The sequence below is a fragment of the Cyrtonyx montezumae genome, unplaced genomic scaffold (genome assembly GCF_038088225.1).
Source record: "Cyrtonyx montezumae isolate F1298 unplaced genomic scaffold, pur_monq_1.0 scaffold_8, whole genome shotgun sequence".
NCBI classification, from domain to species: Eukaryota; Metazoa; Chordata; class Aves; order Galliformes; family Odontophoridae; genus Cyrtonyx; species Cyrtonyx montezumae.
This window is the reverse complement of record NW_027072089.1, coordinates 6,843,557-6,869,999: the sequence shown is the minus strand read 5'-3', so window position 1 is coordinate 6,869,999 and position 26,443 is coordinate 6,843,557. Positions and strand designations below refer to the sequence as shown.

General features: G+C 43.0%; 1 protein-coding gene across 1 annotated transcript in view; it reads right to left on the bottom strand.

Moving 5' to 3' along the window:
- Positions 1-252: 252 nt before the first annotated feature.
- Positions 253-26,443, bottom strand: part of ST3GAL1 (ST3 beta-galactoside alpha-2,3-sialyltransferase 1) — a 72,180-nt gene continuing 45,989 nt past the window's right edge. The window contains exons 2-7 of the mRNA XM_065752572.1: positions 24,406-25,131; positions 14,449-14,645; positions 10,691-10,870; positions 5,391-5,436; positions 2,617-2,736; positions 253-1,143 (exon numbers count right to left, since the gene is read on the bottom strand). Coding sequence (XP_065608644.1) covers positions 970-1,143; positions 2,617-2,736; positions 5,391-5,436; positions 10,691-10,870; positions 14,449-14,645; positions 24,406-24,717 — 1,029 coding nt within the window. The 5' untranslated portion in view covers positions 24,718-25,131 and the 3' untranslated portion in view covers positions 253-969. The remainder of the gene's footprint in view (positions 1,144-2,616; positions 2,737-5,390; positions 5,437-10,690; positions 10,871-14,448; positions 14,646-24,405; positions 25,132-26,443) is intronic.

Sequence of the window (26,443 nt, the reverse complement as noted above, 5' to 3'; positions counted from 1 at the left end):
GGTTAATTTCCCTCCCCTTTATTAAAAAAAAACAAAACAAAACATACCATTTGTCAGCATTAAAAAAAATCACATCTGTTGCACAACTATAAAAGGCACATGTAAACAAATGAAAGAGAAAACAGTCCACTTTCCAACCATAAACTGATGAAATATAAATAAACATTCTGGAGTAATTTTCACCAAAAAAAAAAATAAAAAGCTATATATAACTAAACAAGACAATTAAACAGGCTAAAAAGGCCTTTGTTTTTCTTCTTTTCTGGAGTTTTCAGTATTGTTTTCTTTTTTCTTACTATGGCTGTATAGGAAGCAATAATAAATAAGTAGTGATCACAGGTGATTTGATCTGTATTTCCTAGACACCATCAATGCAGAACGTGGCAATGGTAGAAAGAGTAAACTACTCCAGGCAACTTCATCACGTTTTTGCTTTACAGTGCATCAAACCAGAAGTAACAGAGGAAATAGAAGAGAATTCAAAAAGATTAACAGCAGAAGTGAATTCATTTCTTTGAGGTAATCCTTACTATGATGTTCAGAGCTACTCTAGTAGGTGTCAAATCCCAGAAGATGTTTTCCATGTTCTTCAAGAATTTCTTGCCTTACTCAAGGAAAGAATGGACATACAAACAGCAGTTCCAGTGCCCAGGTTTCCCCTAATTGCAACAGGTAGATCTTTCACCAGTAACTCAGGAATCCAACCACAGAGCCTAAGGAGTGATTCAGGATGTCATTTATTCCCACAGCTGATCGGTAGTTCTCAGCTATCTGTAGATAGCCAATCAAGTGCAGCGTTGAAGCTGGTCCTTGGACGAGCTCCCTGTGGTGAGCACTGCAGCAGTGAGACACTGTGAATCCACTCCAGATTCACACCTCCAAACCTGGCTGGCATCCAGATCATCTTCACTGAGCTTTGTGCTGCTGCATGTTGGAAATTGCAGCCCATGCTTGTCCCTGTGGCTAGGGTCATCTGCCCTTGAAAAATTTTATCTTTTCAATGGAGGCAAGAGTCAATGTTACATTGAACTCAAAATCCCCATCATGGACACCTGTCTGTCGGAAAGCCCCAGCTGAAGCGTTGTTTTCCCAGTAGTGATGCCAGTGCCCTTTGCTGTCTGCTCCAAAACCATACACATTCACCTAGGAAATAAGAGAGAACTACTTTTATGGCATGGAAAGCAATAATTCAACTGAAACACCAAAAACTTTCTCTTGGTTGTCAGTACATCTATAGACATCACCACCTGAGGACCTTGGTGTTATACCAAGCTATTCTACCGACTGAGATGGTGCCACCACAGAACAACAGCTCAGTGTCTAATCAAAGAAAGATAGAGTAGAAAAGTGTTCTGTTTTGTTCCTAGTCTTCCAAATAATGACCCCTGCCAAGCCCTGCAGTCACTTCTGATCCAGAGGTGGATGGGCATTATGCTTTTTGTGTGTATACACCTGTGGTCTCTCCTGTCTTACGTTATTTCTGATAATGTAAAAGCTTTGCTCGCTGCCTGCTTGACAGAAACCCAACTCCACCCAAGCTGCCCATCCTATCTGCCTTGCCACTGCACAGTTTCTGCTAGTGTCATAAGGAGTATTATTGTTGGCATACGGTCATCACCTCTCCAAGCAACACAGGCCAAGGAGACAAAAGCTCTCTTCAATCAGCAGAGCCGTGTCCAGGCCAGGGATTTTGCCAGCATTGTGTTTTTTCTCCCCCATGCTACCAATCTCATGCTTACATTATTTTATATAGTTGACCTAACCTTACACTAAGCCTCTGATTGCTTGATCACCTCACATTACCTAGTCAAAGAAATTTCCTCAAACTCATGGAACAGAGGCATTTACTGTATAAATGTACAAGCTTGGGAACAGAAAAGGATTTGAAAATAAGTCATTTGTATTCTCCAAACTGATTTATGTAGGAGTTGGTAAATAAAATTATTCCAGTGGGATCATGTTTAAGATTGAGTTATCTAAATGGATGTGCTTGAGCATCCACTACAGTCAGTAGAGACCTAAGGCAGCAGAGCTCAGGGAGCAATCCTGCTCCCCAAATGTATTACCAAGTGGTTGGTTTTCCTCTTGATTCCACTGTCTAAATAGGTAAGACCTCAATGCAGTTGCCCAAATGTAACTGCCACATGAGTTGTTCCTAAGTACTCATTATCTACTCAAGAAGGGCAGATGTCACACAGGAGCAAGAGACTCCCACTCTTCTAGCCTGGCACCTGAGGTACAGGGCATGTTCATTGCCAGTGTTTCTGGGTGCCTGAAGTCAGACAATATACTCTGGGCTTCCACTGATGAGATGGATACACAAACAACTAGTTGTAGATGTAGACACAATCCATATTTGTATGTCTTTTAATTCCAAATGGACTACCACCTTTTATGCTCAGTTAAATTTCTCTGAAATGCATTTTAAACTCTACCAGTCACTGACACTAAAAGAAACAGTCACTTGAGCACATCTGAATGTTACTGAGGACTCTGCATCTGTCTAAAGAAGTGAAAGGCAGAGAAGGCAGCAAATAATGGCATGGGGATGCTTCTGGAACCTACGTGTGGCTACTTATTTAAAACCTATATTTATCAAATGCAGTCAGACTTTACCTCATCGCATACATGCAGTGCAAATATCACAGAAAGAAGGCCTGTGGAAGGGTATCTCCCATGATTCTGAAGCCAGTTTTCATAGACATATTTGATAAAAGATGGATTGTAAATCAGGACCTAGGCAAAATTGGAGAGACAGAATCATTACTAAAACACCTTGGGAATAAAAACAACTGTAGCATTTCATCCTTACGTGACACTGGGGTAGGGAAGTATGAGAGAAAGAAATAATAGGTATTCTTTAAGAACAAGTGAAAGGGAAACAAAAACCAATAGCTAAACATATCCCACAATACTTTCCATGTGCAATTTCATGTCTATTCCTTCTTCAGACTCAGTATACCACTTGATCACAATAATGTAAATCCTAAGTGACTCCTGTAACCAATGGGTATGAGACTGCTCAAGGAAAATAAAATCAGTCATTCAGTTCACCCTGCAGCATCCTGCCATACTGCAGGTGAGCTCTGGGAAGTCTGAGGCCTGAGCAAGGGAAATGTAACATTCAGTGCAGTATTTGGGGACTGCATCTTCTGCAATGTATGCCAACCATGTCTTGCTGTCTATATTTATAGGACAGAGCAAACATGAGGGTCAGATATGAACTATCAGGAAGCCTATCAGAGAGCATTTCTCCTGTTTCCCAAACATATTATTTTTCTACTTTTTTTTTTCTTTTTAGCAGGACATACATCAGCCTTTCTTATCTCCTGGGGAAATTACGTGGTCATCTAATGGAAACAACAATTTAGAACAGGCAAGAGAGAACAGTCATCCAAAGGCTAAACCTTGTTTTCACCTTTCTTGTACTGCATCAGGAAAAGAGAAACTTTTCCCTCCATGCTGCATTTGGAATTAGAGTGGCAGTGTTTCCGCACTATCTGGTTAGCTGTAGGGCTTTTTCTTTGTTATAGAGTCAGGGGTCAATTGCTGACATTTTATCTGTGTGTAACCATTCTCAAATGATGCTTAGGATCACACAATGTGGGAGGAAATACAGACTTCTTGTCTGTCTTGTTCAGGAAGCTGCTGAATAACCCCAGCCAAGGGCTGGGCTGGTGCTACAACAGTTGTGACACCAGTTTAACAACCTGCCACAGTCTTAACTCATAAGGGTTTTGCAGAGGCTAATGTGTCCATCACCACAGGTAAAGGTGAGCTGAGTGATTATTTAATACCCTACAGAGGTCCACGGTTGAAGTAGAGTGATATAAACTGATAGTGGTCAAAGGTCTCATCTGAAAACTTTGGCAAAACCCAATCTGCTGAATGAAGGCTGTGCTTTAATTTGTGATCTGCAACTGACAACATACTGTGCAAGTCCCTGAGACACTAAGAGCTCTAAGCTGCCCTGAAAATCAGCTTCTTCAGTTGCTGGAACAAGAGTTCCATGTTGATGGAAAGTCTGTGGAAGATGAAATGTCTTTAACCTCTCTCTACACAGCCTGCCTTGCTTATGTCCTTAGACCATGCAGCTCCAGCATGGGAATGGCCATCCTGCTCCACTGGAAATCCTGCCTCCAGCAATAGGGTCTGTTAAAAAGCAGTGTACTTGGGAAAATGAGTCAGTCTGCTGCACAGGATGAACCTTCTTTTGACTGCTGCCGGGTGGGCCCTGTGTTTGTCCCTCCTCCTTTGACATTTCCAGGGAAATTGGATGTCAGGGGGAAGTTCTTTGGATGTTAGGAGGAAGTTCTTTATGATGAAAGTGGTGAGGTGCTGGAATGGGCTGCCCAGAGAGGTTGTGGATGCCCCATCCCTGGAGGTGTTCAAGGCCAGACTGGATGGGGCCCTGGGCAGCCTGGTCTAGTAATAAATGGGGAGGTTAAGGATTCATGATCCTTGAGGTCCCTTCCAACCCAGGCCATTCTGTGATTCTGTGAAATGAGGTTCCCTGTCTGACTGTCCTCTATACATCTATGCTGTGAACTAAAGTTGGAGGATTTCTTTAGCCTTCAGGTAAGTGACTAGGCACAGACTGTGTCCACACTACTCAGGATCTTTCCCTGTGAAAAACAAGGTATGTTTGCTGGCCTGCACAGTACTTCAAAGTGTGCTTGAACATTGCCTGGGACAACATTAATGCACCTGGGACAAAACTAGCCCGGATTTGGCAAACCCAAGCCCAATCTCCAGGCTTTTTTAACTGGCTGAAGACAGTTATTACAGCTGTGGCACGCGGAACTTCTCCAAGAGCCACTGATACCATCATAATGAATTCTACAAGACTTTCATTTATTCAGAATTCACTTAGCTCTTTATTGCATGGAACTGACCAGGAATAAGAAAAACACTTATAGTCAAATATAGATATATAGATCCAATATATATATATAGATATATAGATCCAATAGTCAAATCACTATTAAAAAGTTCCAAAAGCTTTTGAAGGTCAAAGTGTCTGTACATCTAAAAGACTGCAGTAGGTGGGAACAGAAAAACTGCTGTGGAGAGTGAGTACCATTGACCAACAGCCTTAAATGTCCCTGAGCAGTATCAGAAAAGGCAATGCAAACTTTAAAACAACAGTTATACAGTGGCATATTCACAAGAACAGTTTCATCCCAACCTCTATTATTTAGTGGATCATCTGTACCCTGAATGGCCCATGGAAGCTAAAGCTTTCACTTAGCTAAGTCTTGTAAAAAATGAGTATTTTGCTTGCAATTTTCATGATGTGAAAGACTTCCTTGGATTCCTGCAGTCAACCAAGGATGCAAAAGATCTACAGATAAATCAGCAAAACAAATTAACAGACCAGCATTGCTCACCTTTTCTTTTTTGACTTTGATTTTCCGTGGAACAGGAACATATGTGCTGTAAAAAGAAAAAACAAAAGCAAAAGCTACCAACATTAGTAAAAAGTCAGCACATATTAATGTTAGGTATTTCCAAAGAGAGAACAAATATTCTTCACATAAAGTAATACATCCAAATAATTTGAAAGTAACACATTCAGTAAGTGGTTGGAAAATGAGGCTGCAATTAAGTAATAAAGCACGAAAAAAAAAAACAAAGACTGAGTTTTTATTAAAGCAAGGTTTATAGAAAGACATTGTTTGGAAAAAAAATCGAGGTAATTACTGACATTGGAACATCAAGGATGTAGTGGAGCATATACTACACAGTCACTATTACACAAAGCTTATGACTTCTCATTCTTGGACCATTACTTTTGCAGCTTTTGCACACTGACAACAGGCCTTCATTTAATTTCACAGCAGAAAAGCCACCAGGGGGAGACTTTTCCCCTCCTAATACTTGTAGCTAGAGCACTATTTTCAGAGTAGGCTGTAGCAGAGCTCATTTCTGCAGTTATGTGCAACTCGGGCATCCCAGCACACAGCCCCTCACCACCAAGCTATTCCTTGCCTCCCAGGGGGATGCAGATGGCTGCCAGCAGTTCCCCAGTGTAAACCTTTCAGATCATACCTTATGACTGACTTGAAATCACGAGTCATGTCTCAAAACAAAACATGCCTTTACTTCTCTGTGTCCCATGAACAGCACATGCTGGGATTGCACAGCTCATCACAAGTGCTGAAAGAAACATCTCCCCACGGTTGTAAAGTGAGGAATATCAGATGAACTGGACTTTTAATTGGAGTGTATCTTGAAATGCACCCTGTATACTTATTACACAGAGGCTGTGAACCTTCCATTACTGTAATCTAAATATTTATGTGTGATTTTTGGTAATCCAGTGGAGAAAATGGCTATGTCCTCACTTCCTTAACTACTTCTGTGAACTCTGACCTGAGATGACTACTCTGGGCTGGATGCAATGGGAGAGGGGACAGGTGGGTTCCAGTCCCTGCCAAGTGTGACACGATACATGCACAGGGTTTGTCAGTGCTTATGGAGAAAGGGACACCCAAGCAGACTTCTCAGTCTGCTGCCAGCAAATCTGCCCCTGTACCTGCTTCCTTGCTTGACCCTGATCATTAGAAGCAAGCTTGATGAACCTTTTTGTGATTTAAGAGGACAGAAAGGGCTTCCTTGTTGATAAAATCTCATTATTACATAAATAAACAGTCAATCTTTTCCAGAAAGGTGACAGTGATGTAGAGGAAACAAGGACACTGTATTTCATAGGCACCTGGCCAGGCTCAGTTGAAGAGTTCAAGATAAATATTGGCAGACAGCCCTAATCCACCCTTGAGACTCCAGCAGCTCTTGTCAGGCGAAAAGTTAAGTCTTGCTAACCATGGGACATCTATATATACATTTTTAGAAGCAATACCCAAAACCTGCTGCAGAATCTTTTACAACTGCATAGAGTACTGGCACAACAGCACTGTGCTTGAAGCCAAGTGGAGACCTTCACTATTAAACTTATGTAAAATCCAGGTTACTCAACAGCCAGAATGCTTGTGATCCTTCAGCAAATAGATCAGTCCTAGAGACCTACTCTGTAATAGGACATCCCTCAATCAAGTGGTAGAAGTCAACTGGCCATCAATTATAGGAATATCTGCTGTTTCGCTTTTCTTTTGGACGGTAAAAAAAAGAAGAATGAAATATAACAATAATAACACAATAATAACATCATAATATAATCTGGAGGTTGGTGGCCCTGTTTGTGGCAGGGGGGGTTGGAACTTGATGATCCTTGGGGTCCCTTCCAACCCAAGCCATTGAATAATTCTGTGATTATGCTGCTGGGAGGTGGATAAGCTGACTCAGATTTGAGTCTTAGGAGTTTATTATTTCACATGAATATATCACAGAAAATAAAACACTGCATAAAAGTCTACCCAACAGTGGTGCCTACCTTTTTTAACTATGAGTGCTGCTAATCCAACCTTGGATGATACTACACATCCTAGGTGCAATATATAATGTCTAATGCACATGGAGTAAGGAGACAAACTTTTCTCCTCTTTCAAAATACCACATTTCAGATGGTTTTACTTTTATTTGACTCTCTCTCTCTTTCACCAATGTGCTGTCAGAAGTTTCCTTATACACTATATCTGACATTATGACTAATGCATCCTCAGAAGTTTATACCATTAGTCTAAAATTCTGTTTAACGTATTGTTATGATTTGTGTGCTTATGACTGTCTGATTTTATTATCCAGCATGTGCTAACTTATTAATCATGCAATTGCCCTGCTATAAGTATGGCAAAAATCTTAAAATACTGTTATTTCTTCCGTGTGATAAAGACATACTGATTTACACCAGCTGCTTACCAACCTATTCATACAATCTAATTATAAATATATATCCTGCAACTTACTAAGCAGAGATATTTTTCCCTTAATGTGCTAATTTCTAATTCCTGTTACTGACTTGTAGTTAACCAATTATATGTCCCAGCCAGGCAAGGGCTCACTCAACTCTACCCCCCACTGCGACCTCTGAAGGGTAAATACTCCACAGAAGATAGGAATGGCTTTGCAGTTTGGGTACAGAGCACTGACAGTCACAGAAACAAAGATGGGTGATGCTAACAGCAACAGTTGATGGTTTGATGGTTGGACTAGATGATTTTAATGTTCTTTTCCAACCATAATGATTCAATGACTCTATGAACTGGCTGCCACCAAGCTCCTCCTCCCAGCACAGACATATATTTGACAAAGATGCAGCAAGGGGATTCATTCAAAGGCCACTGAAAGCAGCTGGGAGCCTTCCTTTGCTTCCTGATAGGACTGGGATCCAGGCTTAAGGCCAGAGTTTTTCAGCCTTTAGCTTATGAGAGAAACAAATTAAGCCATACAAAAAAGGTCAGTAATATATTTTAGCTGATTTTCTAAGTGGGCTGATTTATCTGAGTTATGACTGTGTTCTGAAAATTGATTTTTCTTTTGAGACAACTTATGACTGGACATATTAAGAGCTGGCGACTAAAAAAGAGGCTAAAAGAAACTAAATCACATTTATTACTAATTAAAAGAGTGTTAATGATAAGGGAAGGAAAATAAAAAATGCATTTGCTAGAAGAAAAATATATTAAAAAAGAATTAAAAATCTATTTATTGTCCCATCAAAACATTTTCCTTAGAAATGCAAAGGAGGTCTAATCTCCAGTCAGGAGGAATGTATTTTTGCAAGTTTTTCATCTTCTGAGACTCTCAGACTGGGACAAAAGTTGAAATGCCTTAAAATATTTTTCCTTGGCATAAAACAATCTGATCTGCTCTTGTTGTCTGTGTAAAGAAATCCTACAAGGTCGTGGCTTTACAGCCATCAGTTAACCTCATGCACAGTACAAATATCACCTATTTCATTCTCTGGATTAGGAAAAGTCATCTTATAGGAGGAAAGAATCTGCTAGCAAGCATCCAGAAGAAACATATGCTTTGTTCACATTTCTAATTCTAGTGAAGCCAAAACCGCACTTCAATCTGAAAGCACTCATAAAGAAGAAAGAACAGATCTCATTGTGACACGTTGTTGCCACGTAAAATGTGTTATTTTAAGGCTAAATCACACAAGTGCCACATGAAACAATGCTGTCTCCTCTGCATGGCTCCCAGTCACCATGTGCCATGCCATCCTGAGACACCTGACTGTGCAAAGATGTTGCCCCTCAGTTGTGGGGAAGTTGAGCAGAAGTTCATGGCTTTCAGTGGGGTTATCTGAGGCAAATTCAGGGAACAGGGCATGAAAATGAAAATAAGCTAGTCAAGGATGCACAGAGTAACTCTCTGTCTTCATCTATGCCAAACCCAAACCCAAATACTACCTCTTACATCGCCACTCTTCCCCACTGAAAGTCCTAGGACAGGTGAGATTTGCTTCTTCTTCACTTGGAACAATTATTCTTTGCTCTCCCTGAAAATCCATTCTGGCAGGCTGTGAGACCCCACCTCTGCTCTCATGAGACTCCACCTGGAATACTGCAGGAGCCTCCAGCACGAGAGAACATGGGCCTGTTGGATCAGGTCCAGAGGTGGTCATGAGGATGATCAGAAATGCTGGAGAGGGACATTTTACAAAGGCATGTAGTGACAGGGTAAGGGATTTAAACTGAAAGAGGGCACGTGTTAGGAGGAAAACAAGGAGGAATTGTTTTAAACTAAAAGAAGGGAGATCTAGGTTAGATATTAGGAGGAAGTTCTTTACTCAGAGGGTGGTGAGGCCCTGGCACAGGCTGCCCAGAGAAGCTGTGAATACCGCACCCCTGGAGGTGTTCAAGGCCAGGTTGGATGGGGCCCTGGGCAGCCTGAGTTGGTGAGTGGCAGCCCTGCTCATGGCAGAAGGGTAGAGCTATAAGACCCCTTCAACTCAAACCATTCCATGGTTATGTGATTCTGAGTTTCTCTGGTCAGATTCAGAAACAGAATCCCAAGACAGAGGAGGACACCAACCTAGCCAGGAGGGAGCTGACCTGAGCATTCAGGGCCGGATGAGACATTTCCAGCTCTCTCTGCTCTGAGCCATGTGGCTCTGAGTCACACAAAGGAGGAAGAGCTTATCTTTTGAGAAGGGTGGAGGTAGGATTGCTCTTTCTCTGCTGTAAAATCTAGATCGGATCAAAACTGCTCAGGTAACAGCTGGTAAGTACAGTCAAGTTCTCATTTTCCATTTTTCCTTCCTGCTGCAACCTATACTGAAGGCCCCCTCAGATCTCAGACCTGCAATCAGCTACAGATCTGATCCCACCACATCTCTGACCTCCACTGTACATTTGAACTCTGATATGGATTTGACCCAAAGCGCCTGGATTTGAGCCAATTTCCCATCAGGAAACTAAAGTAACTCCACACAGATAAGCTCAAATGGTGGCTTTGCTCTCCGAATGAAGCAGGTAGAAAGGAAGGGGTGAGAGCATGAGAAAGAGCGGAGGAAGTGAGAGAATTTGAAGGGGCTCTCTATCCTGAGAGTGAGCCTCAGAGCAAAATAGTGCTCCCACATGGATCCAACATTCCTACAGATGGGTATGGCTTCTCTTCAGAGAAGTGTTTAGCCCTCAGGGCCTTCCTGGGAAGACTGGGAAGAAGTAGGTGTCCAAAGTAGATGGGCAAATCCCCACCTCTGACTAACTCATAGGGGACCTTCACAGATCCTCACAGCACCCATCCTTCTGCCTGTCCACTTGGGACTGCTCTTACTCACAAGTTGATAGTGCCTGTGGTGAGAGCGGTGACAATCCAGCGCAGGTCCAGGGTTTTGAAGGGGATCACAATCATGCTCACATTTTCTGCCAGCTCTTTGTAGCTCTCGGGATAAACAAAGTGGTGGGTGGTCTTGCTCCCAACATCTGATTCGTAGCCAATGGTGGGTGCACGGTTCATTCTACAGCGCAAAAACAAGAAGTAAGAGAGTGAGAAAGTGCAAAATGAATTAGACATGTGCAAACGTGATTTTTCTTGCTTGGAGTGGCAGGAAAATTTTCCCACATCTTAAGAGAGTGATGTATGTAGGCTCTTAAGGTGTAAGGATCCCTAGGTGGCTGAAGTGATCATCATTCATAGTGGATAAATTAAAAGCAAACAAAGGATAGGCTTTTGTGTGCAGCTGGGTTTGTCTACCAAGAAGGTGTCCCTCTGAGCATGTCCCTGGGTCCTCTCTACAGTCAGCAGAGAGTTAGTCAACAGAACTCTGGGCCCATCAGGACACATATCCTCTCACCCTATTTAATGTACTAATTACACCTATGTACATGAGAAAATTACTGCCCTCAAATCCATCAACTTAACTTCATGCAGTTTCATTTACCCCATTTGTACAGATGTATCTGGATATCTAGGGTGAAGGTAATCATTTGTGACGAGAAGCAGCAAATACTCCTTGTGGTCCTCTCATGAGAAAGCACCAAATTCTCAGTAGCAAATGCAGGATCTGCAGCCAAATCCTTCACTTCCTCATCTTTGATCATCTATCTAGGGAACAAGGAGCACTACAAAACCAGCTTCAAAGCCTGATAATATCTGCTTCATATCCAGTCTGCACATCAGAGAACCCTATGGACCTTGCATGTCTCCATGGTACAGTACAATACCAGGAGAAACCCTCAAATCAGCTTGGAGCAAAATAAGTTTCTCTGTTGCCCTGTTCTCTTCCTGCAGAGACAGAAGTTCAGCTCCTGGCAGGAGGACAAGGAAGGATGTCACTGAAGAAACGATGGTCAGCATTATACACTGCTGGATAACATTCTGCTGCAGCCACTGCTAACAGGGAGATACAACTCTTTAGCAAGTTTATACCAGGTTATGTTTTTGCAGTGCTCCCCAAGGTGAAGTAGTTAAATTTCTTCTAATTTCCTCAAAGAGAGTTATTAACATAGGTGGAACATCCTGCTGACCTGTGTGGGCTTGTTGCAGAGTTGTCTCTTCCTTGCCAGCTTTAGGGATCCTCATTGTAATCTTTAAAAAATACAAAGTATGAGAAGTCCTCCATTTCTACATTGAGATTAGTCAATCTGAAGTATGTTATTCACAGCATGTTTTCTTTGAAGACAAAGCCAAGGACTGCACCTCAGTTATGGACACAACCTGCCCTCAGGTCTGTGCCCCACACCTACAGCAAAGGTTGGCAGGCACAGGAAAAGGCAGCACACAGCCTCAACAGGAAGGATTGGGATTTCCTTTTGCCAAGAAAATGAACAGTTCAACAAGTAAAAGTGACATGGATACACAGTGTATGAAAAGAAGGGTGTCATCTTAGGCTCTTTCCTACACTAGGATCTATTGCCAGAGCACAGGCAGGTCAACAGATTTCATTTGATGGATTAGCACATGGAGGGGTAACCTCCTCAGCACAAGTTTCTTTAACAAATCCTAAAACCTTGTGCTATTCATTCGGATGTGGTTTGAGACATCTAAGCTAGAAATCACAAATAAGGGAGAAGCCTTTCCCAGTAAGGGGGTGAGGCACTGTTGCCCGAAGAAGTGTCAGATAGCCCGTTCCTGAAGACTTTCAAGGCAACGCTGGATCAGGCTCTAGGCAACTTGATCTAGCTGGGCATGTCCCTGTTCACTACAGGGGATTTGGACTAGATGATCTTGAAAGGTCCCTTCTAATTCTAAGGGTTCTATGATTCTATGATTCTAAGTCAGAGACTGGCACGGGAAGTTTCAAATCACAGACAGTTTCCCCTCTCCCAGGGATGCACAGCTATGGGAAGGGTAAAGCCTCAGAGCAGAAACACACTTCCCCTTAGTTACTATAAAAAGAAAAACAAAACACAATTTTGATTCCAGCAGAGCCTGCCAGGCTTTTCTATAAAGATTTTGGAAATGTAGGCCAGGCAAGGTAAGAAAGTCCACAAAGGAATAGGGTGGTCTCCAAAATAAGGGACATAGGGTTAAGCACAGATGCACATCCACTGCCATACATTTACAACCTGTGGGATTAAGGTGGGGTGCTCTTCACTTCCCTTCATGTATGTGAAGGTCTGGTTGGCTGACTGCCTTTGGGAAGGTATTTGTGGCTGAGGGCAAAGCACTCAAATGAAGGAAGCAATCTCTGAAATAATTATCAAACACATCTAGGTATCCAAGCCACATCAAAAACCAAGCAGCTTAAATTGGCCTAGCAGTTCAAATAGTGCTGATATTCTATTGACTCACTTTCAACTGCTTCCAGCTAAACATTACACTCTTTCTGAAAGCATAATTTCACACACTGTATTTTCAGTAGCAGTTCCTCCATTCAAGGCCTTCTGACCTGCCCTCAAGGCTCCCTGAATTGTGCTGCACTGTCAGGTGCAGTGTAGAGCTGGAGAATGTGTTGGACAACCGTGGTCAAGAATGTTCCTCCTGACAGCTTGGCAAGGTGAACTTAGCACAGATATCCTGACTGCCCTCTGGGTGATTCACTCTGCCTACCTCACATCTCCTTGTCTTTCAGCAGGAAAAAATAGACAACACTCATTGGCACAAAAGACAGAGGTGATGTGACCTCTAACAAAGTAGCTCTAGCCATTAAGCTGTCTCCTCTCTGCAGCTGAGTGACTTTGGCCTTCTCAACCGACCACTGCTTATAAGTGAATCAGTGCAAGAAAGTAAGATCTGATACAGTCAGTTATGTGTACAAAATACCATTTGTAAGCACTAGCTACAGAGACAATGTTTACCCAAAATTACTGCTTTTTCAGGGATTTTTTTAAAACACAAGCAATTATGAACAGTGCAGAATAAGTTACAGTACCAACACTTATTTAAATCCAAGTCAGGTCAAGCTATCCTTCTGGACTAAAACAAGAAGGGAATGACCTGCTGGAGAAGAACTCTGAGGAGAGGGACTTGGGGACCCTGGTGGATGACAGGTTGACCATGAGCCAGCAGTGTACCCTGGTGGCCAAGAAAGCCAAAGGGATCCTGGGATGCATTAGAAAGAGTGTGGCCAGTAGGTCAAGGGAGGTGATCCTCCCCCTCTACTCTGCCCTGGTGAGGCCTCACCTGGAGTACTCTGTCCAGTTCTGGGCTCCTTGGTACAAAAAAGTCAGGGATCTCCTGGAAAGAGTTCAGCGGAGGGCCACAAAGATGATAAAGGACGTGGAACACCTCCCTTATGAGGAGAGGCTGAGAGACCTGGGGCTGTTCAGCCTTGAAAAAAGAAGACTCAGAGAAGATGTGATCCATTTCTATAAATACCTAAGGTGTGGGAGGCAAAGGGATGAGGCTGGACTCTTCTCAGCAGCGTCAGGTGATAGGACAAGGGGAAATGGTCACAAACTGAAGCATAGTAAGTTCAGCACAAATGTGCATGGGAACTTCCTCATAGTGAGGGTGATGGAGCACTAGAACAGGCTGCCCAGAGAGGTTGTGCCACTAGATAGCCCCTGAAATCTTTTTTGCACTCTTGTACCCCCTAAGAAACAGTGAATCTTAAAACAAAAGAGCTCTAGAGCTGAGGAGGTGCCTGCTTACCTGAGCACAAAGTCGTGGGAGTCAATATCTTGGCCATACTGAGACTGACGAAGGTTGCCAGAGTTGCCCACGACAGCACATCGTCTGCATGTCAAAGTGCCTCGCTCCTGCAGTGGGTCCCCATCCCCAGGAATGATCTCAAACAATTCCTTAAGAGTATCATTAATATTCTTCGGAGATTTCTCTCCTTGCAGTTTCTGTGAGGGAGAAAAATCACTCCAGGTTACCACTATACTAGTGTAGCCAGCTTTTCTCTGAGCTAGATATGACTTCAAATGTGTTCCCAAAGCCCACTTTTGCTCATGCTGCTGCAGACACTGTCTCCCATAGTGTGTGTTGCAAGGTTTCAGATGGGAGCTTCAAATGTGAAGGAAAAACATGGAAAATTCTTTCCCATTTACTTTTTTTTCTTTTTTTTTTTAATTTGCTTTCCTTTTTCTCCTCCTTTTCCATTAACTGCCTTATGTCCTCAGTCTCTATCTAGCCATAGTAGAACAGATCATCCATTCTCCTCAAGGCTGACCCTAGCAGAATTAAAGTTCTTCTGGAGTCTCAAAGCCTTGTACTGCCTTGGGCTAGATATCATCTGTTAAGACATGTATAACGTTGCTTTTAACCCTTCTAGGAAGGATAAAACAGCCCAAGGGAACCTAATGGAGTAAAGAAATAGGGCTGAGCCAATGAGAGTAGCCATGGACACCCTTCCCTCAAGTTTTGGCATATGCCAGAAGTGGGAAGGTGACTTTTCACTTCTGTCCTTTTGAACTGCAGAGAAACCAGATGCTTGTGCAATATGGTAAAGTAGAGTTAACCCTGAGAGCTGGAGATGTAAAACCATCTAAAAATGTTTTCAAGGATGAAGAAAACCACCCCGCACCTTGGTCACTGTGTCTGTTGCCATGGAGGGAAACTCTTTGTGTCAATTCCATGGTGCGTGGTGGAAACAATGGCCGGATGGTGAAGGCATGAGCAAGGCACAGGGCAGGTGATGTTACACTCACTCCCTTTCTGGGATTCTGGGTTGCTAAAAAGGTTGGGAGTGCTGGCATGCTCACACAAAGCACTGCCCACACCTGTGGTATCGCTTACAAGCAGTACAGAAAGCTCCCTAAAGGAGAATGGCTCCAAGACAGCATCCGTCAAAAGGCCCTGCCCTTGCTCTGCAGGTCCAAGGCAAGGAAAGTCAGGGAGGGAGGGAGGAAAAATGCCTTTTCCCACGACTCCTGGCAATGCCCTGGGGTGATTTGGCTTTAGTTTTGATGCATTTCTCTCACCTGTACCAGGAACTGTAAATCTGCTCTCCTCTTTCTACGCACACATAAGGAACTACGACTGTAAATTCTGTTTGATCAGCAACATTATGCGTTGTCTCCTTGCAGATCTAAGTAAAGAAAGCTTATTTGCACTGAACTGAACAACAAGTTCATGGAGCTCAGAGCTACAACAAAGGCCAATGGTTCAGAACAAAGGAAATAAAGAAATCTTACCTAACAAATTCATCGTAGAATCATGAAAAGGACTGGGTTGGAAGGGATCTCAAAGGTCATCCAGTTCCCACCTCCTGCTCTGTGCAGAGCTGCCACTCACCAGCTCAGGCTGTCCAGGGCTCCATCCAACCTGGCCTGAACACCACCAGGGATGGGGCAGCCACAGCTCCTCTGGGCAGCCTGTGTCAGCACCTCACCACCCTCTCAGTGAAAAATTTCCCTTGCATCTAACCTAAATCTCCCCTCTTTTAGTTCCTCCTTCACCTGGCAACAACTTCATCTTCCTGCTAACCACTGCTAAGCTATACATTCATGTAGGGTCTGCATGAGGTGGTCCTCTATTAAAAGAAGTCAGCACAAAACTTTTGCTGAGCTGAAGATACCATCCATTATTGTCTCAGCTTGCAGCTGACGCTGAACACTGGCAGAGATGAGACCAAGGGCTTGAGCTATTACAGCTGAGTCCATTGGGCAATGGTGAGAACTGACAGCGAACGTAGCATCACTGAAAAAGGCACTGCCTTCTTCTGTCTGCATTACTAACAGTAACTCACACCTTCACGTTATTCCTTTGACCCACTTTGGGAACAGTACATTAGAAAAGCCAGGCCAAGCAACCAAACAGCTGCACCTACAGCTAAAAGGTAATTAGGATGCCCAGACGAGCACTGTCATTATTATATGTCAGTACTCTATGGACAGTTTGATTATTTAAATACGAAGAGTCATTTTCTCCTACATTTGTGTGGAGGACGTTATAAGCATACACTCACACATCTAAACTTGTGTGTTCCTTATGAGCCCAGTCTAACCTAATTTTCAGAACTAATCTGACTATATGCAAGCCACTTAATGTTAGCCTAATCCTGCAGCCTTCACAATAAATGGGGGCTTTTGATAGATATCACAGAATGCAGCATCAGGTGTATAACGCAGAAAAATCCAATTTTTGAAGAAGGAACTTGTTTTAAGTTATCTGAACACACGCATGCAAATCATTTCCACACTCCTTACTCTGAAAAGATTGAACTGACTTTAAATGCCTTTAAGAAATGAAAGAGAAAACCGCCAAACATTGCTTCAAAACATTTTAAAGAACAATCTAGGGAAAATAAAAATCTATTCTTGAAAGCATTTTGCCCAACAAAATTCAGATAAAGAAAGTAATTTTAGGAAAATCCTAAGCACCTGAGCCATCTTTTTATGTTAAACTGCCTTTTCAGACAGAATGATAGCATCAGTGAAGGAAATGAACAGTAGCACTTAGTTGTGCTTGGTACATGAAGGTGATACTAAGCATTACAGAGGCACCTCCATTTGCATAGAACTGAGATCTGATGTGCCTTTCTGTCACACTGCTATCAGCCTAGAGAAACTGCAATGCAATTGGGTTAAAACATGGTCACCAAGCTCAGGCAGAAGGCAGGTCACCACTTCTCCTCAGATCTGTTAGTTATAGAGAATTTCTCCAGCAGAAATTAGTACTGGCTTTATAGACCCCAAAGACTTTAAGCAGGACAAGAACTTAGAACAGAACATCTGTTCAGAAAACGCCAGTCCCTCATTAAAACCGCTGTTTTCATTTCCTCAGTGATTATCTGATTGGACTCTGTTTTTCAAGACCAGAGCTAATCTTCAATCAGAACTGATTAGTCTTTGACTTTTCAGCAGTACAAAGCAGAACAGGCAATAAAGATAGTTAACTCTATGGCAAATCTCTTTCAAAACGTCAGATGTAATATGCAGCCAAGTACCTTATTTCACAATGTTTATTTGACTTCTTGAAAACATCTATTTTAATTGCATTATAATAACAAGCCACTTTCCCACGCCAAATATTTGTCTTTTTTTTTTTTTTGGAGCATCATAGAATGGCCTGCTTTGAAAAGGACCTCAAAGACCATCTAGTTTCAACCCCCCCTGCCATGGGCAGGGTCACCAACCACTAGACCAGGCTGCAAAGAGCCACATTTATCCTTGCCTTGAATACCTCCAGGGATGGGGCATCCACAACCTCTCTGGACAACCTGTTCCAGTGTGACATCATCCTCTGAGTGAAAAGCTTCCTCCTCACATCCAACCTAAATCTCCCCTGTCTTAGTTTAAAACCATTCTCCCTTATCCTATCACCATAAACCTATGTAAAAAATCATTCCCCCTCCTGTTTATAAGCTCTGTTTGAGTATTGGAAGGCCACAATGAAGTCTCCCCAGAGCCTTCTCTTCTCCAGGCTAAACAAGCCCAGTTCCCTCAACCTTTCGTCATAAAGTAGATAAAGTCATTTTAACAATCTCCCACCAGTTTGGCATTTCCCATAAATGAACAACTCATGCAAAGCAGAGCCATGTAAACCCTGGCAGTGCAGAAGGCAGCCCGGTGCTGCCTGGAGCTCAGCCAGGATGTGATTTTCCCTCTGAGTGCTGTAGGTACCAGGGATACAGGTATGGACATAGCTGCTGGAAACAGGCTTAAATGCGTTGGAATATCTGAACACTGTGTCCTTGTGTCCTTGGTGAAATCAGTTTTTTTCCAAGGTCTTTGCAATCAACAGCCTTGTCTAATCGTGCAGTTAAATATCTTCCCAAGTTCAAAAGGAATCTTAACCTGACTTATGTCCATGTATCAAATATCCGTAGGTCATCTCTAGCCCTCCAAGAATGAGAGACCAGAGACCTTGGGATTTACTGTTTTTATAAACTTCTCAGACGGTTCCCTAGGCTCTCTGGTACCATCACACCACCACTGATGATACCAAGTATTACTAAATTCAATACTCAAAACTTAACTAAGGGGAGGACGTGAATTCAACCAAGGCTGCTCAGAGCTAATAGCCTGAAGCAGTGAGGATGAAGCTAAAGATAAGAGAGTCTGGAAGGGAATGTGTCCTGCTGCTTGTGCATCCTGCATCCATGGAGAATTTGGATAGTTCAGGTTGGATATTAGGAAAAATTTCTTCTCCAAAAGAGCAGTAATGAATTGGAACAGGCTGCTCAGGGAGGTGGTGGAATTACTGTCCCTGACAGTTTTCAAGAACCATGTAGATGTGTCACTGAGTGTCATGGTTTAGTGGGCATAGCAGTGATGGGTTGATAGTCGGACTAGATGGCCTTAGTGGTCTTTTCCAGCCTTAATGATTCCATGATTCTAAGTTTGACACCTTCAAAATCCCAATACATTAGCATGTAGAAAATATCCTGGTTAACTTAGATGGAAATGGAAATGTGCCAAGCATGGGTCAGGACACAACCTTGGTGGTGGAAAGCCATACGTGTGGGTCTAGAGGCACATTTGGGGCAGCCCTTTTGCAATAACGTTGCCAGGCAGCTTTGAGAAGTAAGTGCAGAAATACTGTTTTTCAATGCTTTTCCCTTTTTTTTAATTTTTTTTAACTGTCTCTAAAAGATAGAGAATAAGTCCCATGAGAACCTCTTTTGCACAGCTACTAATTGCCTTCCTGCAGCAGTTTGGAGGCATTAACACTCAGGCAGCACGTTCCAGTCGTAAGACATTGTGCAAAGATTAATCCTAGCAACAGCCTGATGGGGCAAACGCAGGTAATCTCCATTTTGCAGACCGAAGGAAAGGTTAAAAGGAGATCATCAATTTTAAAAATGTCCCCTTGGTCTGGAAAATATGACATTATTATTGTTATACTTAATGTCCCACAATTACTATGCATCAAAAAGATTTAGGGGAAGAATATAGGGGCTTTCAAGGGTTTGGGTTGGCTTTGTGTAATGATTTGTGTCTGTCATAAAATATGCATTTTCAAATATAACTGTAATGTGCATATATTATGTAAATAGCACACAGTAATGTGTGTATGCCAAACTGTATGACTTCCAGCTTCCACGGCTGGTACAAGCCACCTCCAGAAGAGCAAAGACCCCACCTCTGCCAGCTCTGTGTGCTTGTGTTTCTGGCTGCAAGATGCTTCTGCAGCTCAGAAGCTCAAAGCACTTTCAAATCCATCTATCCTCACCACAGGAGGACCTGGTGTTGCAGACCAGCTGGACACACAAAGGGCTGCTGGCGGGGGTAAGCGGGAATACAAGTTCAGTGTCTTTCTCTCAGCATGTCCAAGCCTGGTCTGAACACTGGGCTTGCACCCAAGCAGGATGACACCAGGTCACACTGAGAACATACAGGCACTGGGACTGCATTTGGCTTTCCCTTCTGAAGGGAACACGCTGCCTTCGAGGCAGTGAGCCCTTGGTATTGCATTTCAAGCAACACAGACGGTGTCCCAGTTTTAAAGATTTCTTGAGATCAAAGTATTTGGATAAATTTTCTACAAAGAGCATTCAAAATGTATGACTCAGGTGCCAAGTAGCTCTGATACTGTCTTAAAAATAAGAGCAGCTTCCACGTGCACGTGGTGGGGTTGCCCTTTTATTCAGTCTCTGGTGAGGATATCTTTAAGCCACACATTAAGCTTTTTCTTATAGTCACAAGGCCTAAAAGCTAACATTTTCTTTTAGATATGCTAATCAAATGTCCCCAGAAGCGGGGCTTTCTAAAAAAAAAAAAAAAGGAAAAAAAAATAAAACAACCCCCCTCAAATATCGTAAGACTCAAGACAAAAACTGTTATAATGTGGAAGCTGATGAACAATGTGCTGCAGGTAAAATTGCCAGCAAACTCTGAGCCTGATTTTACTTAGAGCTTTAATCCATCAGCTCAAGCAGAGTCATGTGGAATTTAGAACAGCAAGTTCCAATTTTGCATTTTTTATACTCTCTGATCACTAAAAACAATGAAGAAAAACTTTCAGAACAAAGCAAGAAAACTATAAATAAACGCTATGCCATGTTACAGCATGTATTTTTTGTCCCAGTTCCTTATATGTGGGTTACTGAACTCAGTGGGATTGTCCGTGGTATTTGCTTCACAGCACAATGGAAAACTTGAAAGTGAGCTTGTTATTCAGAAGAGTGGGAGATAAAATAGGAAGACATGCAGCACCTGGCATAAGCTGCCAGCTTCCAAACACTGAGACTGACAGTCTCTGAAATGCAAGATGAGTAAAGGCAGATGGACAGAAAGACAGAGGGACACTGGGAGGGGGGCAGGGGGAAGGGAAGGGAAGGGAAGGGAAGGGAAGGGAAGGGAAGGGAAGGGAAGGGAAGGGAAGGGAAGGGAAGGGAAGGGAAGGGAAGGGAAGGGAAGGGAAGGGAAGGGAAGGGAAGGGAAGGGAAGGGAAGGGAAGGGAAGGGAAGGGAAGGGAAGGGAAGGGAAGGGAAGGGAAGGGAAGGGAAGGGAAGGGAAGGGAAGGGAAGGGAAGGGAAGGGAAGGGAAGGGAAGGGAAGGGAAGGGAAGGAAATCTTCTAGGTAGATTTAAGAAAATGAAAAGCAAGTAACAGTTGAGCCAAGAAGCTCCTTGTTTTTGTTAACACAGGCACAACCAGGCAGGTTTTTGGACCTTCATATACAGCAAGAGTATTTCCCTCCAAAAGCCACATTCCACCAAGCTCGTCATATATTCTACAAACACATGAAGGAGACTAGTAACCATGCAAAGAGTTGTAAGGAAGCCAAATAATCCTGCTCTTTGGCCCCACACGTCACTTCATCTCCAAATTTTGTTATTAGGCTCTGAAATCAGTTATGGCCTTGCTAGAAGTGGAGGGATACTTATGCCATGTTAGCATTTGGCTGAATAATCCCAATTCATAACTTCAGCAGCAGTGTTAATAAAAAGGGAGGGTGGACTAAGCTTGACAGCCCCTCTCCAGCAAGGGCTCTGCATTTGTTTAGCCCATATTACATGGGTCTTCCCATTATACCAGAGTCATAGCCTTACAACACAAGAGTTCCAGTGCATTCACCCTCCTCTCAATTACAGGGTAATGAAAGCATCATACTATTTGGAGTCTGTCCTGCAAGCATTTCTGCCTTGAAATTAAGTTTAAGTAAAAACTAGCAATTTCAGATCTCCTCATGCTTCATCTTTTAAGTACAAATATAGTAAAAAATCACAAATCACTGAGTTAGCAAACCGAGTGACCGTAAAATGAGGCCATGAGCAATGTTTTCTTTAAGACTGGCTGAAATCTCTGAATAAACTTGAATAATGAGACTAAAACTGAACAGCAGAAAAGGAGCTCAGACAGGATGCACCTGGGACATACTAATTGTAGAAACAACTCAGACCGTCTCAGAAAGGGCTACTCAGACTGGCTGCAACCAGGAGCTGCAGGGTTCCTCCACCATTTAACATTAGATTAGGGCAAGTGTTTTCAATGCATCGCTATTTCCTGTAAACAAAGTAGTTTTGGGTGGCACCAAAACATTTCACATGTTCTGGTTGAAGGCAAGTTCTGACTGAAAAAAAAAATTAGTGGAGAAAGTGTAAAAATCTTCCATTGAAGAAAAAGTTGCCTTGATTTTGTGTTCTGAAATAGTGCATTCTCTTTGGACTTGACCTGAATTTAAAAAATGAAAAAAAAGCCACTAAAAATACAGTTAGACAGACCTGAAGTTAGCAAAAGGAAAGAAGAAGTTTTGGACTGTCCTGAAGATCTCTAATTTTTCATCTAGCTGAAAAAGAACCCTCCTCTCCAAATATCTATTTCAAGTGAAACTCATGTTAGATATTTGTGTTTTTTCTCTTTCAGTTTCTTTACAAGAACAAGAATCAGAAATTTAGTACTGAAAGTCCCAATCTGTCTTCCTTTTTTTTTTTAACTTTTATTTTAAAGAGAGAATGCATTCAAGCCTCATGTTTAAATCAAAGCTGGGTCTGAGTGCAGAACTTGATCTTGTCATCTTACTAAATAGACCTGGCACAGCCCAGCTGAGAAATAGGGAGACCAGAAAGAAGAGTATATGAAGGCAGCAGGAAAATACATGAGTGACTGGAGACAGATATCATGGCAAAAGAGCAGGTGAAAGAATGAAAGAGCTGGAAATAAAAAACTCAAAGTGGGCTTTTTCATAAAATGAGGATCTATGTTACGCAACGGTTAAACAATGCAGTTTACTGGCAGCTATTTTCCACCAGAAAATACAACAGGCAATGAAGTGAGAAGAGATAAATGAGATGCAGCATTGTTTCTGCAGCATCTGACACCTCCTCTGAGACTTGAACCCCCCCAGTGTGCACATGAACGTCCAACTTAATTCCACATTAAGGGCTGTGCACGGGGGACCAAGTTGTAGACAGCTGTGTGTTCAAAGAAAAGCACTGTGAAACTACTTTTCTTCTGATGAGCAGGGAAGCAACTTATCACGAAACCAGCCAGAGCCTGTGCTTTAGCAGCTGGGCAGCAGGGGCCATCAGCAACTCATTTAACACAAGATCTCATTTCAAGAAAACACAAAAGGGGCTTCAATTAGACAAACCATCAGGAAACGCCTTCTTCCCTCCTGTGTTTCTGGAACAAAATATCCACCAGCATTCATGATGCTCAGATCCAGATCTTTGCACCACCCAGCCCCGAGGACACTTATGGGCTGCTCCCTCCCGGTAACCCGCTATGTGCCCATGTGCCTTTCAGAGCTGTTTTATGCCACCAGCAATAATGCAGCCCGTGCTCACACACACCTAGAATTAATCATTTTCTGTTTAATCCTGCTAATTATTTACATGTCTTACAGTCGGGAGAGCCCCAGACGAATTACACACTTCCCAGTAAGTCGGCTTTGCTGCCTTAACAAAAAGGCAAAAGGCCTTTTTTTTTTTACCACCTGAAGCATAATAAGCTGCATTACAAATTCTTCTCTTTACAACAAGAAGGGAGGAAAAGGTAATACTGAGGTTTGCAAATCCCTAGCTCTGCCAGGGTATTTCACAGAATCATAGAATCGTTTGAGTTGGAAGTGACTTTTAAAGGTCATCTAGTCCAACCCCCCCCCTGCACTGAGCAGGGACACCTACAGCTAGATCAGGTTGCTCAGAGCCCTGCTCAGCCTGACCTTGAATGTCTCCAGGGATGGGACATCCACTGCTGCTCTGGGCAGCCTGTTCCAGTGCTTCACTATCCTTACAGCAAAAGACGTTTTTTTACATCCAATTTAAAATCACTTCTCTTTTGAAGTTTGAAGCCACTTGCGCCTGTCCTCTCACAGCAGACCCTGCTAACAAATCTGATCCTTTTTTTCTTATAGCCCCGCTTTTGCTATCAAAAGGCTGCCCACAGGTCTCCCTGGAGCCTTCTCTTTTCCAGGTTGAAAAGCCCCAGCTCTCTCATCCTGTCCTCATAGGGAAGGTGTTCCATCCCTCAGATCATATTTGTGACCCTCCTCTGGACATGCTCCAACAGACCACTCTTCAACTTGAAGCACATTAACATGTTTACCTGTATGGTAAACAACAGAAAAAACACTCATTTTCTCCCAATTCTGACTGTCTGGTCAGCTCGGACCACAGCAAGAATTATCCCCCACTATCTGCTCAGCATCACTGGAGGCCTTAAATCACAGCATGCCAAGGACAGGCCGCCTCCAGGCCAGCACTCCTTCCACTTACCAGCCACCACCTGTAGCTGTCCTCTGGGATCAAGGCATTTTGTGAGGTCAGGAAAGGTTGCATAGTTGAGTTAAACCTCTGGTCGAACCAGAGGGAATGTCCCAGCTCGGAAATACAGGTGCTACAGCTGCACGGCCTCCTAGGATATTTGATGAGTTTTCGGACTTGCTCAGAAAACTGACTGATGATATGTTTAGGATCCCAAGTTGTCATGGTCACCTGGTGCTTGTAGTTCAGCAGGAACGACATCACCGTGATGAACACGAAGGCGAATGTGAAGACCTTCACATTCCTTTTCCTGACGGTGACCATCCTGCCGCTGGTGGAACTCGACGTGGGGGGAAGCTAAGGCAACAAGGTCAGTCACCACCTGGGGCCTAGGCTGCACCTACCGACTCCAGTACATCCGTCCATGGGGGAAGAAGCTTTGTTTTCCTCAGACAGGCTTAAAAAAGGCAAAGCTGGGTTTTTCTTTTCCCCTCCTCACGATGTTTGGAAGTCTCTCCCACTATGGCTTCAACAAAGACAGATCCTTGTCCTTCCAAGTTCCAGTTTTTCTGTGCAGGAGCAAGCCATTAGTTAAAGGACACAAACTTGTAGAAAGCAGAACGTGGTTCTTTTTTTCCTTGACGTTAGTTCACCAAGGATCAGATCATCCGGGGATGTATATTCCAGCACAGAGACATACTTTTATGTCCATTTAAGCCATACAGAGAAGTTTGCAGCCTGGAGACACACACACATAAAAAGACAGAAAAACAGATGTCAGAGTTTCCATGCTTTTCACTGCCCATCCCAAAAGTTCTGAGCCCTCAATGCAGCACTAGGTATGACTTCAGCTGCCCTACATGCATACCAAGGAGTTTCAGGCTGAAATTTCCGAAAGGGCAGAACATCGACCTGTGGACATTGAGTCCCTTTATATTGAGTGAGCTGCAGCTCTCTGGCCTTGTTTGAATTACAGTTCACTCATTTGAATAGCAATGAAACACCTTATTCCCTTAGGCTGACCTTGATAGCCACCAGATACGCCAAGTATGCATAACGTGATCCAGCTGAACAAAAAGTGCCAGAGGAGGGAAAGGAGGAACAGGAAGAGGAACTGGTTCCTTTCTCTTTCTCCCCCAACCAGCTCCATTTCCTAAGCACTGGGGCTGAATTTTTGATTCAGAGAAAGCCAAGCAAGAAAAGCTCATATGTTCTAGGACAGATGGGAGAAGTTAAAGGATAAATGGCCTTTGTTTTGCATGGATTATTGTTATTTTCCCTCTTACTGCCAAGGCAGGCTAGGTATGGCCAGCTTTTGATCTCGCAGGTTCCCCTGAGATTCCAATCAGGCAGGGAGTGGGGTTACTGAGCAGCCCGGAGTGGAGATTTAAACAAGCACCAAGTCCCTAAAAGCTGAAAAATGGATCCCTTCCTCCCATAATGCCACTGTTTCATGGAAAGAAAATGTCTTGTGTTTTTTTTTTAATTTGGATCTTTGCAAAAAAAGGCCCCTAAAGTGCCATCGCTTCATCAACATTCTCTAGACTAAAACAAAAAATATAAATGAGGAAAAACACTGGAGAAGAGTCTGCATTAGAATATGTGCAATTTGTGAAAAAGCAAAAGCCCAGCAAACAAAATCTCATGGACTTAACTTCAGGAGTCCAGCCAGCAAAGAAAGAGCAAAACACCAGCAGCAATTCCCATATTAAACTGCTCCTCATAGGATTCCTCCCATTTCAACCCCAGAGCTGAGGTTTCCCCAGATGAAGGAAAGAGGCTGCTGCCTCTTCTCTTGGGGATCTGCAAGGAGACACCCTGAGGCCAAACTGCTTTTCCAAAGGGCTGGACATAGAAACAGCACATTTTTTTAGAGGTGTTGTTTAAATATTTCCCAAGTTCTGTAGAGCCAAACCTGAAAGCAGGAGCTTCAGATCGTGGTTGTGAACCCCATTGCTCTACTCCAAGTTTCTCCTCCGTGATGGGCAGTGCGTGCCACATGGTTAGTCAATGCTTGCCAAATGCCCTGAGATTTATTTGCAGCTTGGAC